The sequence below is a fragment of the Panthera uncia genome, chromosome F2 (genome assembly GCF_023721935.1).
Source record: "Panthera uncia isolate 11264 chromosome F2, Puncia_PCG_1.0, whole genome shotgun sequence".
Lineage (NCBI taxonomy): Eukaryota > Metazoa > Chordata > Mammalia > Carnivora > Felidae > Panthera > Panthera uncia.
In genome coordinates this window covers 31,212,630-31,230,332 of record NC_064812.1, presented here as the reverse complement: position 1 = coordinate 31,230,332, position 17,703 = coordinate 31,212,630, and the positions used below count along the sequence as shown (strand labels likewise).

The 17,703-nt window shown below is 33.0% G+C and overlaps 1 protein-coding gene across 9 annotated transcripts in view; it reads left to right on the top strand.

Moving 5' to 3' along the window:
• Positions 1–17,703, top strand: part of OXR1 (oxidation resistance 1) — a 225,880-nt gene that overhangs the window by 201,128 nt on the left and 7,049 nt on the right. For 5 of the 9 annotated variants that reach the window (XM_049633509.1, XM_049633512.1, XM_049633508.1 and 2 more), the window contains 3 exons: positions 13,804–13,884; positions 15,698–15,823; positions 16,570–16,722. In XM_049633509.1, coding sequence (XP_049489466.1) covers positions 13,804–13,884; positions 15,698–15,823; positions 16,570–16,722 — 360 coding nt within the window. Of the gene's footprint in view, positions 1–1,978; positions 3,939–13,803; positions 13,885–15,697; positions 15,824–16,569; positions 16,723–17,703 lie in introns of those variants that run through there. The other 4 variants (XM_049633515.1, XM_049633510.1, XM_049633516.1 and 1 more) reach the window with 3 other exon arrangements.

The following is a 17,703-nucleotide window of genomic DNA, read 5'->3' as shown; positions in this document are numbered from 1 at the left end:
AGTTCTTAAAGTATTATTTTCTAGATTAAAACAGAATTTATGAGTTAATATAAATTTTCTTCAGTAATATTACTACATGAAGTTTTTTTTTAAACCATTTCATTGAGGTAGGATTGACCTACAAAAAGCTGTGCATATTTAATATGTACAGGTTGATAAGTTTGGAGACTTATACATCCATAAGTATCCATAAAAACCAGCACCACAGTCTGTACCATAAATATATCCATCATCTCTAAGAGTTTTTTCCTACCCTCTTTATTATTATTATTATTATTATTATTATTTTGTAATGAGAACACAACATAAAATCTACGCTCTTAGATTTTCAAGTATACAATACAGTATTATTGTAAGCACTATGCTATAGAGCAGATCTCCAGTACTAGACTATATAAATTTTCTCACAGTAGCATTTGACACTCATCAATCATGTCTAATATTGTCTGTTTTGACTAACAAAAATGTTAGCTTAGGATGTTATCTACCTCAGCAAAGTTTGAGCTGTTTTGCTTTTTGTTAATATTCTCCCTTAGTAACTAACCAAAAGTTATGGGTTATAAAATTTCCATTAAAAATGCAAAATTTTATTTAATATGGGTGTTGAGACAGGATGGATAAATGACAGACTAATTTATGATTTTGAATATTAAAATTACTTATATTACCTTAAATATTGAGTACAGTATATTTCATATAATTGTTTCTGGTATACCACTCCCAACTCAGAGGAACATAAGATATAATTTCAACACCAATAAAGAAAGTAGAGGAAAAAAAGATTATTATTTAAATTTTTTTTAATGTTTATTTCATTTTTGAGAAAGACAGAGCATGAGTGGGGGAGGGGCAGAATGAGAAGGAAACACAGAATCCAAGGCAGGCTCCAGGCTGTGAGCTGTCAGCACAGAGCCCAATGCTGAGCTCGAACTCATCACCAGTGAGATCATGACCTGTGCCGAAGTCAGACGCTTAACCAACTGAGCCACCCAGGTGCCCCAAGGAAAAAGATTATTAAGTTGAATATCTGAATTATAACAGGTTGAATTATGAATTATGTTCAACGTTTAAACTTGTCATATTCTTAAAAGCACTTCATTTTGTAGTCTGTCATTTTACACTAATGGTAAAGTAAAATCTCCTTCAATCTCTGGGATATCTAGAAGTATTTAAGTGACCTCGTATGTTTTCTAAACACTGAAAAAAAGGACAAGAAAGAGATTTACTGAGCTCCATTTATGTCTGCTAGATATGTTTTTATTAGGAAATATTTGGTTTCAAGACACTGAAAAACACTCAAATAGCTTAAATCAGTTTTTTTATTGACATATAATTGACATATAGTATATTAGTTTCAGGTATACAACATAATGATTTGACATTTGTATGTAATGCAAAATGATCACAAGTGTAACATTAGCATTTGTCACCTTATTGTGTTAAAATTTTTTTTCTTGTGATGGGGACTTCAAGACATAGTTTCTTAGCAACTTTCAAATATGCAATACAATATTACTAACTAGTCACCATGTATGTTACATCCTCATGATTTGTTTATTTTAGAACTGAAAGCTTACACCTTTTGACCCCCTTCACCCATTTTGCCTGCCTCCATCCAACTCCTTGCCTCTGGCAACCACCTGTCTGTTAATATGTAAACTTGGTTTTTATTGTTGTTTTAAATTCCACATATAAATGAGATCCTACAGTATCTGTCTTTCTCTGTCTGACTTAATTCACTTAGCATAATGCTCTCAAGGTCTATCCATGTTGTTGTATATGGGAAGATTCATTCTTTTTTTTACAGCCGAATAGTATTCCATTGTATATTATATATACCACATCACCTTTATCCATTCATCCATTATTAGACACTTAGGTTGTTTCCATATCTTGGCTATTGTAAATAATGATGCAGTGAACACAGAGGTGAATATATATTTTTGAATTTATGTTTTTGTTTTCTTTGGAAAAATACTCAGGAGTAAGATTTCTGAATCTATGATACTTTTTTAATTTTTTGAGGAATCTCCATACTGTTTTTCATAATGGTTGTACAAGTTTACATTTCTACCAGTATTACACAGGGATTCCCTTTTCTCTACATCCTCACCAACACTTGTTATTTCTTCTTGATAATAGCCATTCTAACAGGTGTGAGGTGACATTTCATTGTGGTTTAGTTTTTCTTATTAAGGTATGGTCCCCAGACCATTAGCAGCCCATTCTCAGAGCCCACTCTAGTTTGCTTAATCAGAAACTAGTTTTGGAACCTGGCATTCTGTATTTTAACAAATGTTTCATATCAATGATTGTGAGGCAAGCTAAAATTTGAGAGCCACTGGTTTAGATCTATAAGGATCCATCCTGTCCAGATATGGAGCAAACCTTCTCAGAGACATGGCTAAAAAGATACTTGAGCAAAATCAAAACTGTATTAGGAAGAAGCTGTACTGGTGGATGTTGACAAGATAACCAGCAAAATAAGCTATCCTATGCTTGGGGTGTGTATTCTGTATTTAAACTACATTTCGGTACATATATAGTGTTTTTAATTTCAGAAAATTTGTCTGTAAATGATGATAGGTTTTCAAAATGGCAGCCCAGTACTGCCAGATCATGTTGTTGGTGTGTATGGGGGGGTGTGCCATATGAGGGGAGGCAGGACCATGGTGCACTGTATGTGTAATGAGACTGTGTGTAGTATGGTGAGTGTGGAGATAGTTACAGTACTTCTAGGGGACTGTGGGAGAGTGATGTTAGGGTAAGTGTAGTTGGGCTGGTTGGGGAGATGGGAATAGCTGGTGTGAGAGGGAAGGAGGATATTTAGTGTGGGGTGTGCTTTGTTCTGTGCACACACATCATGGAATGTGGAGGAAGAAGATGTTGAGCTATAGGTGTGGTTCAGTGTTTGTGTGTACTATAGAAAGGTGGTATATGTGTGAAGGGTGGCATTGTGTGTACACAGTTTTATGTGAACACACGATGTAAGGGAAGAGGACCTGGTTTAAAATGGAAGAAATATTCAGGTGTACTATTATGGCATTGATATTCTAGTTAAAATTGAGCTCTAGGTAGTTTTAGTTTATAACCATAATATTTAATCTTAAAAGTTCACGTCTTTGGTTAGATTGAGTGTACCACTGATATGTAGGTATAGTAAATATAAGTACCTTTTCAAGAAGTTAGGTATTAGAAAATGCAGTTTAAAATTTGACTGCATAATGGTAGAGGAATTTTCTGGTCACTTTAATGTTTGTATAGGATTTATTTGTGGATTTGCTTCATTTTTATATAGGCATTCTATGAAATGCCTATAGGGTTGGATGGTTCTCAGAGGGATGTCTCATTGCTTAAAAAAACGCTCACATAAAAGATGACATTTTATTGGATTGTTTAGATGTAAATAAAGAATAGAATTGTGTGACTGTATGAGCAAAACAAAGTGTTAGTTAAAATCATTTGTGCACTTTAGGAGGGGCTCTGGAAACTGCACTTAGTACTTTTTTATGACATATTTTTAGTGTATTTCTTAGTGTACTCGTGTTTGCAAATACATGCTCTGTGTCTTTAAACTTTTGAGCCTTTTCTTTTTTTTTCTTCCACATTTGGGTACAGTGCAACCAAACTTAAACATGGGAAACCTTCTCTTCCCTCCCTGGCTTTACAGTCTCCACTCAGAACTATCTTTGCAATGGATACTACTTAGTGATTAGCTCTCTGTCTTGTCAATCAAATCTTTGTCTCTGGCAAACTGTTTTTGTCACTGTAGTAGGGCTCTTGTGCTGAAAATTTATCTTTAACAGAGGAAGAATGCTTTTTAAAACACTCCTTATGAGATTTGATGTAACTTAATTTGCTCTGGAAAGGAAATGTCTCGTCTCTGGTATGGGAAAAAAGGGAGAAGACATCAACCACTTAATCATAAATATACCCTGGTAAATCTTAGTCAATGATTTCAATTTCTATATTTACTAGTCTTATTATGGTGACATGCTGAAAAATTATACTATTTCTAAAAGTTTAAGAATATTTATAGAATACAAAGAATATTTATAGAATACAAAGTTGTATGATTACAGAAAACTGCCTTTATTTCTGCTAATCCTAAATGTCTTCAAAAAAGGAAATGAATAAAAACTGTAATTTTGTTTTGTAAGTCTTTTGGTTTCCTATTTTACATCAACAGGAAGTTATCAAATCTTTATTTGCTGCCTTAATTTTTTAATTTAAGCTGACCTTTGTAGGAAAATATTCAGAATTTTTTCTTAAAAATAAATTGAGTAGAAAACCAGAGTGAATTAACTTTAATTTTTATTGACTGGATCGAAGACTACATATATTTATAATATTGTGTATAAAGACTATTATTTTAATAATTTTGAGAAAAGACTTTTTTAAGCTATCCAAAAAGTTTCCAGTAGTGCTAAACTAATAATGAAACTTTAAAAGATACTCTAGTACGGAGAAAATCTCAACCTTACTAGAGATTCCTGTTGTTTTCAGTAAAAATACATGTGCATTATTTGTTAGAAACTTATGTTGCCAGTTCTTTCTATGGTAATTTAGGATTATAAGTTGCCTTATGAATATTAATTTTATTTTTACTTTAATTGTGGGTAATTTAAATAAAGCTAAATAAATACTTACAGCCAAGAATAACTTTGGAAGATGTCTCCAAAGCAACCTGTCACCCATAAATGTTAAGCTCGTGAAAATACCAAACTTATTTCACTGGTGTTACCTTTTACTGGGTTTGAGAGTACTTTGTTATGTCTTTTTATTTTTAAGTTGATTAATTTCAAATTTTTGTTTTTAAAGTACATCAGCACAGAGGGATGTAGCCATTTGAAATGATTAAATTTGTTAAAATTGTGATCAGATTTATCAGAATAGGTAACACAGCTTTTTTTTTTTTTTTTTCTTTCTTTAAACCAAGAATAGTGGAGCCTTCATGTATTTTTTGATTGGTCAAATAAGTGTTTATCATTAGTTTGCTAAGACTTTAATACAGTTTAATCTGTTATAAATACAAGCAAAATTGTGGATGTTTTGAATTTTACAGGACATTGTAATGTGCATCACATACTTATTATTATTAGCACACTCACCATTTCCTGTTTTTAACCTTATAGGAAGTTAATGTGTGGTTTTGCCAGATATGAGAGCATGCTTCTCACTGGTCTTCAGTTCTGTCCTTGCATCTAGTTTATGTATTATTTCATTTAACCTTCACAATAACCTTGCAGAATCAGCATTACTCCCCATTTTAAAGATGAGGAAACAGGTATGAAGTGGTCACTGAACTAAACTGTCATAGAACACAGAAACAGCTTGACTCTGTCGCATTCCTTATCTCACCAGGATGTATTTGAATGTAAACCAGAACGATTTTCTAAATGCTCATTTATGTAGTATCATATTTCACCTTACAGTAACTCTGCATGTTAACCAGATGTAGGTTATTTTCATTTTATAAATGAGTTAATTTCAGGCTCAGAAACATAACTAATAACTAATAGGTAAATGTGTTCTAAGATACATGGAATGAAAAACCTTTACCATTTAGTTTCAGTGAGAACCATATTGATCAAGCATGCTTACTGTCTTTATTTTTTTTAAGGCTGTTTTAGAGTTTATTTTGACAAACAACCTATGCTTTGATTTCTAACCATTTATTTGAAGCTATATATTTGATGTAACCATATGCTATATCCTGCCTTTTTGTGTCTGTCAATAAATTATTATTTGCCTGAATGTTATAAGCCTATTTTTAATAAGAATTTAGGCTTAATCAGATTGAAGTCACAAATCATTAAATATAGCAACATTGTTTTATCTCTATCAATACTTCATTAATTTAATCATTTTTTTTTTCTGTTTAAGACCTTATATATGACAAGACAGATTGTTTTTGTACTTATGCTTTCATGTATGAAAACACAGGAGAAAAATCCTATAATTATTTACATCTCTGCAAGAATTAGTTCATACCTAGAATTTTAAAAAGAGCTACTTTAAACGTAAAAATCTTCCAGTGACCTTAACTCAAGATAATAATCATGTTTATGAGAAAAATAGTTATCATACTCTGTACTTCTAATAACACTGTATTATTCTAAACACTTAACATCATTTATTTTATTTCATCTTCATTGTGAATATTGCTACTCTCATCTCCATTTAAGAAATAGAGGCATATAGCAGTCATACTACAACCAGTAAGGATTAGAGCTATGGTTTGAGTCAAGGCATTCTGGCTCTGACCTGTGCCCTTAAATTCTTAGCTGTATTGTCTCTCAAAATCTTCACAACATAATCAGGGAATGGGAATTAATGTTTATTTTGTACATTTAGTGTCTCTATTTTATATATGCCTTACATATACTATCATTTATTCCTCCTGAAGTGGTTAAACTATTATTTCTGTTTAAAAGACTAGAAATGGAGCAATTAAATGCAGTTGCTCAAGGTTACAAATCTAGTAAAAAGCAGAACCGAAATTAAAGCAGAGGTTTCAATCCAAATCCAGTGTTCTTTCTGTGCTATACTTTGTTGCTCACCTGTAGTACGTTTTCACAAGAAATTTATTAATCGGCCTAGTTCTAGTCAGCAACCTAATTAAAAGATATATGTGTGTATATTCAGTGTAGAATATTTTTGTTTATTTGACTTAGTAGTTGAAAAGCATATTTATTGCATATGCAAGTTATGAGGCATAATAATGAGTATCTGTGACCCCACTATCCAACTTAAGAACCAGAGCATTACCAATGCAGTTATATCAGCCTATGTGTCTTTTTTTCATCTCATCTCATGTCTCCCCCAGATTGGTAACCATTTCTCTGAATTTCGTGCTTATCCTTCTCTTGCTTTTTTTTTAATTCATAGATTTTATTTTTGGAACAATTTTAGGTTTACAGAATAATTGAATGGAAAGACAGTTCCCATATGCCCCTCCGTCCCCCAGCACACACACAGTTCTCTTATTATTCACATCTTGTATTCACATCTGGTATGGCATATTTGTTAGTCTGTGAACTAATGTACGTTGTTATCACCCAAAGTCCACAGTTCTACCTTAAGGTCTATTCTTTGTGTTGTACATTCTGTGGAATGACATATGCCATTATAGGATGATACAGTATAGTTTTACTGCCCTGAAAGTTCCCTAAACTGCCTCTCTTTTTCCTTCTTTACCAGAATACTTAGTAACCACTGATCTTTTTCCTGTTTCTGTTGTTTTGCCTTTTCTAGAGTATCATATAGTTGCCATCACACAGTATATAGCGTTCAGAATGGCTTTTCAGTAAGTAAGATAATGTAAGGTTCCTCACTGCCTTCTCATGGCTTGATAGCTCATTTATTTTTAGTGCTGACTTAATATCCCATTATCTAGATGTACCAGTTTGTTTTCATCCTTTTACCTATTGAAAGACATCTTAGTTACTTCCAGGTTTTGACACTAGTGATAAAAAGCTGTTTTATTTGCAGATTTTGTGTGAACCTAAGTTTTCAACTCATTTGGACAAATACCCTGAAGCATGATTGCTGGATTGTATGATAAGTGTATGTTTTGTTTTGTAACAGTGTACCAGACTGTTTTCCAAAGTGACAGTACCTTTTTTCACTGTACCAACAGTGAATGACAATTCCTGTTGCTCCACATACTCACCAGCATCTGATGTCAGTGGTTTGAATTTTAGCCATTCTCAATAGGTATGTTGTGATATCCCATTATTTTAATTTATATTCCCCTTAGGACACATGCTATTGAGCATCTTTTCATATTCTTATTTGCCATCAGTATATCTTCTTTAGTGAGGTGTCTGTTAAGATGTTTAGGTCATGAGTTGGGAAATATTTAATCCGCCTCTATTTTCTGGAAGAAATTGTAGATAATTAGTGTAATCTCTTCCTTAAATATTTGATGGAATTTATCAGTGAATCCATGTGGATTCACTCCAAATGCTCTGGAGCTAGAGATCATAACTACTTTGAGTTTCTTCTTAAGTACAGAGTCAGCTACCATAGTGTATGTATTGTTGCTTTGCAAAAATCAATATAATAATAATGGCACAAATGGAACTCTGTCCAGTTTATCCTTTTTAAAATTCTTATGTCTTTCCTAGCTTTCAACAAGTTTACATAGCTTTTCATAGAGTTATCTTGATGTTTCCTGGTAACTAATTCATTTTAGTTGGCTAGGACTGGGCCTCATACTTTCTGTTTTGGAGGGTTAATAATATTAATTCAGTTTCTTGAAGAAATAAATATAGGCCTGCTTCATTGATCTGTTTTTTCTTTTGTAAGTTTTGGTGGTTGGTATCTTTCAAGGAATTGGTCCATTTCATCTAGGTTATCAAATTTGTGGGTATTGAGTCCATTTATAATATTCCTTTATTATCCTTCTAATTAATGTCCATGGGATCAATAGTGATGGCCCCTCTACATTTCTGATATATTTTTTCTCTCACTTATTTTAGTTAGCTAGAGGTTTATCGATTTTTATTGATCTTTTCAAAGAATTGCCTTTTTGATTCCTTGATTTTTCTCTCTTGATTTTCTGTTTTTAATTTCATTGATTTCTGCTCTAATTTTTCACTATTTATTTCTTCTACTTCAGATTTAATTTGCTCTTTTTCTAGTTTCCTAAGATAGAAGCTGATTGTTGATTTTAGATCTGTCCTTTCCTTACATATACATTCTATGCTATAAAATTTCCTCTAAATTCCTGCCTTTATTACATCCCAAACTGTTGATACTTTTTGGAATTTTTTTTTCTATCTACTTCAAACATCTCAAATTTCTCCCAGGACTTTTGTGACTATGCATTAATGTGTGGTTTAAAAGTATTTGTGGATTTTCCCACTCTTTCTCTGTTACACATGTCTAGTTTAATTCTTTGGTGGTCTGAGAGCATACTTTTTATGATTTCTGTTTGTTAACATATGTTTTATGGACCAGAATGTGGTCTATCTTAATGAATGTTCCATGTGAGTTTGAGAAGAAGGTGTTTTGTTTTGTTGTTGTTGGATGAGTAGTCTGTATATGTCTGTATATGTCAGTTAGATCCAGTTAATTGAGGGTTTTTTTCAGTTCAACTATGTTCTTACTGATTTTCTGCCAGCTGGATTTGTAAATTACTGATTAGAGGAGTTTTGAAGTCTCCCAACTGCCAATGATGGATTTATATATTTCAAGATTATGTGATGAGTATTCTTTTCCCCTGATATACCATGTAGAAAATAAGATTATTCCCTTTTATATGACATTCACTTCTTATATTTATTGTGCCAAAACGCTAAAACAGCATACACACAGTGTAATTGAATGGTTTTGAGTAGTTAACAGGTTTCTTTTTTGATTAAAAGAACAGTGAATATATCTGCCTTCTTCCAAAAAATCTAGTAGGAGTCACTTGCAAATATATGTAAGAGGAAGTAACTTTAAATATAGATGATTTATTCAAATCAAAACTTTGATAATATGTTCTATTTTCAATTCATTGTGTATTACATCTTTTTTTCCTCTTCTATTTTTTGGCTTTCTAATTTATGATTCTCTATTTGCATCTTTTATACCTTATTTATTATAGTCCCATAAAATGTTACTTTGAGAGTAGTGGTTTAAGGCAAAAGAGCAAAGTTTTAACATAATCTAGGTCTTACTTTGTAATAAAGACTTTGTTGTATATGTGTAGAACAGAAGGTTATATGATATCAAGAACGCTGTTGTATGCCCTTTTTGTTAGCTACTGTAACCTAAACTTACAGTTCCTCCTTGTCAAACATATTTTTGGGTACCAAAGTAAGTCTAAATGGCATTGATTAGGTAATATTTTTCTTTCTACTCTATCTCCCTTCACCAAAGAATGAAAGTAGGGAATAAAAACAGCACATTCAGTTATCTACCAGGTTTTGTTAGCTTGCCGGGCAGTTAGAGGAAGGGAGGTTTTGGTTTGTTTGTGGGGTAATCTCATGGGGAAGTACTGGAACATCCTGGAAGGAGGACTGTTAGACCATAATATTGATCTTTTTGTCTAGGAGAGGAACTTGTGGCACTGACAGCAGCTGTACCTTTTCTCTAGCTGTAGCGTTTGTTCTGTACTGGTTGTTGTTAGTTCCTCTGTAATAGAGATGGACAGACTTAATCCTGTCTTTGTATTTGTATTCTGTGAAAATAAATGCTTAGAGAAACACTTTCTCTATGTGAGAGTCCTTTGTCAGACTGAAAAGACTGGAGAGTAGCACTTGTGCAGAGAGCAGGTCAGACTACTGAGTTTCCATAGAGGGGGTTTTAGCAGTATGTGCAAACCACTGTACTCCTCAAGAAATGACTTTCTAGTGAGACAGTGAATACACTTTTCATTGAGATCTTGGTTTCTTCAACTCTGCACCCTTAATAATTGGGTGTATGTAGGACATTTTGTAGGAATGTGTCCATTTTCTACTTAGGTTTAATCTTTTGGGTAAATAAATTCTGTACGTGGAGTATGGTTTACCAAGGGGATAAAAATTAATTTAAGACTAATTGCAGTTCCATCATATATACTAGGAATCTGTATCTCTACATTCATGTATTTTGAGATGATGTATGTTTCTGTGCTTACTTGATTTCAGACCTTTTTTCTTTATTAATTCACAGACTCTTTTGACAGTTTTATGTATCTTCATTCATCACGGCATGAGGAAATATTTAGAATTAAGGAAGTGATTAGTTTATAAGTCCCAGAATACTTTTTGCAAAAGAAGTGTGAACCAGAAAAGGTAGATTTGTGACATTAAAGAAACTATAACTTTACCACATGTTACAAGCTTATACTTAGAATGGCAGTCATGCTTCCCTCACTGATAACCCTAACTCAGTGACATTGATACAGTTAGACTATAAGTGATTCCTTTTGTGAGCATAATTTAATTTTCCTTCCATTGAAGAAATGTATTTGACATGGTAAAGGAAGGTGCTTTAAGAAATAAGTGTAAAATTAGTGTTAACTAGAAGAGTAGAAAGAATGCAGAGGAGTAGGTATGTCCTATAACTTGAAAACTCCTGGCGCGGAGACTTGATTAGATTGAATGCTGTGGGGGGAAAAAGAAGAATATAATTCGCCATTGAATATTTTGTAGAGATGCCTTTTTACTGGCCACATAAAAGCAAGGCAGTGATTTTTTTTTTTTTAGAACCTAGTTTGTTTTCATCTTTACTGAAAATTTTTTTGTTCTTAATTGAAAGGTCTTTTTTTTTTTTTTTTAATATTTTTAATGTTTGTTTATTTTTGAGAGTGAAACAGAGCAGGAGGGAGAGCATGAGTGGGGATTGGGGCAGAGAGAGAGAGGGAGACAGAATTTGAAGCAGGCTCCAGGCTCTGAGCTGTCAACACAAAGTCCGATGCAGGGCTCAAACCCACAAACCATGAGATCATTACCTGAGCCAAAGTTGGACACAACCAACTGAGCCACACAGGCGCCCTGAAAGGTCTTTAATATATCTAATACTGAAATTTAAAATTAAGTTCAGAGTAGTCAGTATATAAGATAGTTGAGCTCCCAAAACTGAAATAATTTACTATCAAAAATAAAAACCAAAAATAAGTAAGGAAGAGCACCTGGATGGTTCAGTTGGTTAAGCATCAGACTCCTGGGTCTGACTCATGTCATGATCTCACATTTTTTGAGATCCAGCCCAGAGTCAGGCTCTCTGCTGACAGTATGGAGCCTGCTTGGGATTCTCTCTCTCCCTCTCAGCCCCTTCCCTGCTTGTTTCCTCTCTCAGAATAAACTTCAAGTAAGTAAGTAAATACAAACATACATACATAAAGAGACTCTTCAGACATTCTTTAGTCCTTAGGGTGCTTGGTGAAAAATGATTAAGTAAAAGTAATATTAATAATAATAGCTATCATTTACTATGTGCTGGGCACTGTACTCAATCCTTTGCTATGTTTTTTAATGTTCTTAAATTTCCTTGAGGTTGCATTACATCAATACACCAACTCGTAGGGAAAATCACATATTTACAATATTGAGTATTCTAGACACAAACATAGTATATCCCTCCATTAATTTAAGCCTTTTAAAAGTTCTGTCCATTTTTTTTTTTTTTAACTAAACCATAAGCTTTATTCAAATTTCACCAGATGTTCACTTAATATCCCCTTTCTATTCCAGGATCCCATACTGCATTTATTTTTTTTTTTCATTTTTCATTTTAATTTTTTCCTTCTTATTTTAATTTAAATTTTAGTTAACATATAGTGCAGTGTTGGTTTCAGGAGAAGAATTCAGTGATTCATCTCTTACATACAACACCCAGTGCTCATTGTGACAAGTGCCGTCCTTAGTACCCATGTAACCCAACTTTCACCCACCTCCCTCCATCAACCAATAGTTTGTTCTCTATCTACTCAGTCCTTTATATATGCATTTTATTTTATCTTTTTATTTCATAAAAAAGACTTATTTTGTATGTGGTCTTTTTATTTCCATGTTTTATGGAAAAATAGATAAAGAAGGGCCGGAACCCAGATCCATCTGATCCTCCAGGGCTGGAGATCATAACCATTTGGGGTTTCTTATGGCACACATTGTTGCTTTATAAAAGTCAATACAGTGCCAAAACAGAAGTCCAGCTTCTTTTCCTTTTTACTATTTTCATCTCTTTCATGGCTTTCCACAGGTTTACATAACTCTTCAGAGTTACCTTGATGTGTACTGGTGGCTAATTTATTTTGGTTGGCTAGCATAAGAGCTTTTTAAGACCTAGGTTAGACGTCTAAACTCTTTATGGGCCAGTGGCTAAACGGCATTGATCACAAGAGGAATCTGTCGTAGCTCAGGAGAGTTAGCCCATATGTATGACACCACCAGAGTTCACTATATTATGGTTTCTGTTTTGGGAATTATGTAATGGTCTGAGAAAGCTGTATCTGTTGTGTTAACCGGAGAGAACTTGTCATTTTTGTGAACTTTTTGTAATAATGTTCATCTGTCATATATGGCTTTCTAATTCATTATTCAAGAGACTGGTCTAGGCAATTATAGAAGATAAAGAGATTTTCTTAGAAATTTAGAATGTAGGGATGTCATTAAGCTTTAGTCACAAATAGCTTCTGCAGTACCAACCATAAAGAAATAATATAGAGGAAAGACAAAAACTGAAAACAATCATGTGAAGGACAGAAGTAGACATGACTGAGAAGATACTGTTGATTAGGTACACTTTTGAAAATCTAATTTTTACTTTCTGGATCTTATTTTTCTTACTGCCTTAGGTTTTTAAATGTGCTTCATATCTTATTCTCACTCCCCCTTTTTTCTGATACAGATCATATAGGATAAGTATGTTTCTTACTTTGCCTAGAAGAAATTCTTCCAGCATACCATTAGGATACATGTTTGAGCTAAACTGATTTGGAGGGGAAAGTTGAAGTTACTATTTTCTTTGTAAGATACCCACCATTATGATTTATGTTATCTTCGATGTTAGCAAAGCATGTTGTTTTCTGTAGTGTTTCCTTTATAAGCAACTATAATTCTTTTTACTCAAATTCTGTCTATATGAAGCAGTTCGTAAATCTTATATTGTGAACCAGTTGGACGTAGTGGTTTTAAACCCACTCGTGTACTTCGCTGTAGTTTGATACAGAAATCTTCTGGATTTTCAGCATGGAGTGGGGAAAGAAACCCTGATTACAATTCTCTTTCTCCATTTAAATTTCTTCATTTTTTTTTTTGTTTGTTTTGTTTTGGCTATTTTTCTCAACTGTCAGTGGAATTATTGTCTTCCTGTCTCCATATTCAGGTAGTGTCAGTGGCTGAGTATCACCGCAGGATCGATGCTCTAAATACTGAAGAACTGCGCACACTCTGCAGACGTCTCCAGGTGCCCCATTCAGTAGTTTAAACCCCTCCGGAGATTGAACACTCCCTGTTTTTAGTGTCTTTCGTCAGGGCAAATCCCATTTTTAAAGGATTTGTTTTGACTGCAGCACTAAAATAACCCATCAGAAAATTCCTTTTTGTATTAAAGAGTATAGTTTTGTCTTGAAGAGCTTTAGGATTATCTTTTCTGTCATCTTTTCACTTTAAAAACATTCAGAGGAATTTTCTGTCACTGTAGAACTGTTCTTACTACTGTGTGTTTCTTAGAGCAATGAGGAGTGTTCATTTAGTTTTAACATTGGAAGAATGTTTTGGGTTTGAGATTGAATCTTTATTAAACAGAATCTGAAAGATGAGGTACTATTGGAAAATTTAAAAACCTTTAATGAATAGCAAGGCTTAAATATTTTCTCTTCCTCAAGTCTATTTCAGTTGTATCAACCCCACATCAAATATTTTAATGAGATAAATTGTTTTTCTTGAAGAACTGCTGGTTGGTATTAGAAATACTTTGGAATAGTATACTCTTGGCATCAGAACTAGATAAATTTTTTAAAGTTCCATGAATTAATCTTTGTGATTTTTTTTTATAAACAAGAGAGTGATACAATTGAACTCATTTTTCAGTTTTGTGTATTATTGTGTGCTTTCTTCTTAACGAAATATACTTTCATGGCTGTGCTAGAACTACTGAGTTTTTTTCTTTTAATGCTTCTCATGCTGCTTTGGATTTTTTAAAACTTCACATCATCATTAAAATAAGGGTAAAACATGATGATGTGAAAGATTTAATATAATTTAACTTCTCATCAAAAAACAATACAGTGCTAGGACATGTATTGGTTGAAAATATACGCTATTTAGGTTTGGTAAGAAATCTAAAAGGAACAAAATAATTTAGCAAGATTTCATTCTTAATGGAATCACAGTCGCTGTGCATTGCTGCATTTTAGTTATCTGCTCCAAAAGAATTCTGTTTTCAATTTAAAATTTTCATCAGTAATAATTATGGTTTATATCTTTTATTTTCTAATGTTACTGTGTTTTATATATTAAAATTAATATGAAAAAGTGTCAACAGAATAAATTGTAGAGGAGTTTGCTTTGAGTTAATCAACATTTTTATCATTTTAAGAATATCAGCTCTTGTCCGTCAAGCAAAAGCATATATTCTTTTGTAATGCATCAAATTCATCTAATTTTAAAATACGGTTATGAAAAATCTTGTAAATTTATTGTGCGGTAAAACTAGATTTAAAAAGCAGTGTTTAGAAAGTGAAAATGAGACAATTTTAAAAATAATGGTAACTTTGTCAATGAAGTGAATAAATCCATGCATTCACACATACTGATAAAAAGTTATATTTTTTCTTGTACTATTCTTTAAAATTTTGGCACCCAGAAAGCTTCCTTAATTACTTTTGACAAACTTTATGTTTGCCATGGAAAAAAAAAATCCCACTTATTTTAAGTAGCATAGATTAATAGCAAGCTAGCTTATTCACTTTTGCCCTTCAGTAGCAAAATTAAAGTGTGCATGTGACTTTTCATTTTACACAGAAATATGGATGTTAATCATTATCTATCCATCATAGGGTAGATGAGAAAATATCTGCTTATAGTTAAAAAAAATCCTTTTCTACATTGGGTATGCCATTGTTATTACATGGAGCATCCTTTGCCTTCTAAAATCCTAAATTAAAATTTTAGCCCCCATTTTTAAGGTGCAAAGTTTTATTTTTCTCAAAAGGCAGAAATTTTTTAATGCATGTTGTAATTTTATATTAACATGCTGCTGCTGTTTACTTCTTTAGATTACTACAAGAGAAGACATAAGTTCAAAGCAGATTGCTCCAGTGAAAGCAGACCTGGAGTCTGAATCTTTTCGACCAAACCTAAGTGATCCCAGTGAACTCTTACTGCCAGATCAAATTGAAAAGGTATGACGTACCCACATATGTGCATTTCTGGTTATATACCTATAGAGTGAAGGAGCCTCTTTTCAGTTGTTTTCAAAACTAAAGAAGCAGGGTTATTGCTATTAGTCTTCCTTTCCCAGGAAGAAAATGTAAACAAAATATAGCAGCTAGTGTAATAGAAGATATTAGGAGCAGACATTAAAATAAACAGTAGCAATTTAGATGAGGCACTGTAATAGCCAAAATTTAATTTCAGATTGTGCACTAGTTAATTGCTTTCTGTGATTATCTCCTATAATTGTTTGCAGCACCTATACAGGTTGGATACTCTTACTGTGTACATTTTATACGTGAAGACATGTAAGCATAAAGAGATTTAGTAACTTGTCCAGAGTCACACAGCTATAAAATGTTGAAGTTTGATTTCTATCTCCAATAGTCTGTCTCTAGAGCCTGTTATTTGAGAGGTTATTAATAATTAAGCTAATAGTCCATTTAGAACTTTTTTTTTTAATACAGAGGGCACAAACAATAAGTAATCCCTGTTTCTTGTCTCTCTTCTAATCCTTGTCCGTTCCTGGCGACAGTTAATATTTCATGCTGAGAAATACATAGTTATTCTTCAAACATCTCTGAGTCTTTGAGGATATACTGTTTATTTTTGTAGCCTACTTTTTATGAAGTACCATGAAATTGCAGCTGGCATTAGTATTCTGAACATTGACAATTAGTTAGCAAGTTAAATGTTAATGTTTTAATTTTCAAAGCTTACCAAGCATCTTCCACCAAGAACAATTGGCTATCCATGGACTCTTGTTTATGGCACCGGGAAGCATGGCACAAGCTTGAAGACCCTTTATCGAACAATGACAGGTTTAGACACCCCAGTGCTGATGGTGATTAAAGACAGTGATGGGCAGGTATGAAAAAGTCACTACGTAGACACCTTACCCTTTAAGAGATTATAATAATAGTAACTTTTAATATTTTTTATAAAAATAACTTTTATTAGTACATTTTATTGAGTTTAACTGATAATTATTGAATACTTCTAATATACAAGGCATTGCTGAGTGCTACAGAGGATAGATATGAGCACAAATAGTTAAAGGGATTATAGTCTGGTAGAAAAGAACATGTAAGTATACCAGTATCTCCTTGGACAAGCAAAATATGATGCCACGTGTAGTAAGAACCTAGAGAAAGCAAAAGGAGTGTGTAGAGTAAGGGTTGTTCATATCTATTTGGACAAGATAAGAATGAAGTTTGTGGAAAGGGTGAAAATTGACACAGTCTTCTTGAAGCATAGGTAAACTTTTGAAAATTGAAGATAATTGTGTGAGGATGATACCAAGAACAAGACCATAGATAAGCAAGAGAAATACTGGTTTGTTCCTGAAATAGCAAGGGGTCAATTACTAGGATTGGAGAACAATGAGAGGATGAAATAGCAATATTAATTTAAAAAACAAGGCACTACTACTGACCCCTTAATTGTGCTTTTATGCACACTTGATTAATCACTTGATATGCATTGTCTTACTTAGTCATCAGAGCCCTAGGAGATTGATACTTTTATCATCACAGTTTTAAAGAAAAGTTAACTATGACTAAAAGAATTTCATCAACTTCCCCAAAGTTATACACCCAATGAAAGGTAATTGCAGCATGAAAATGAACTGTTACTACCTGCCGTAGCATAGATGAGTATCACAAACATAATGAGTTAAGAATCAGACACTGAAGAGTAATGTTCTTATTATTCCATTTAAAGAAAGTTCATAAATGGACCAAACAAATCTGTGGTATTCAGGCTAGTAGCTTCCTTTGGGCAATGGGGGTGGTACTGCACAGGAGGCACAAACACACCTTGTGAAGTGCTTATGTTCTGTTTCTTGGTC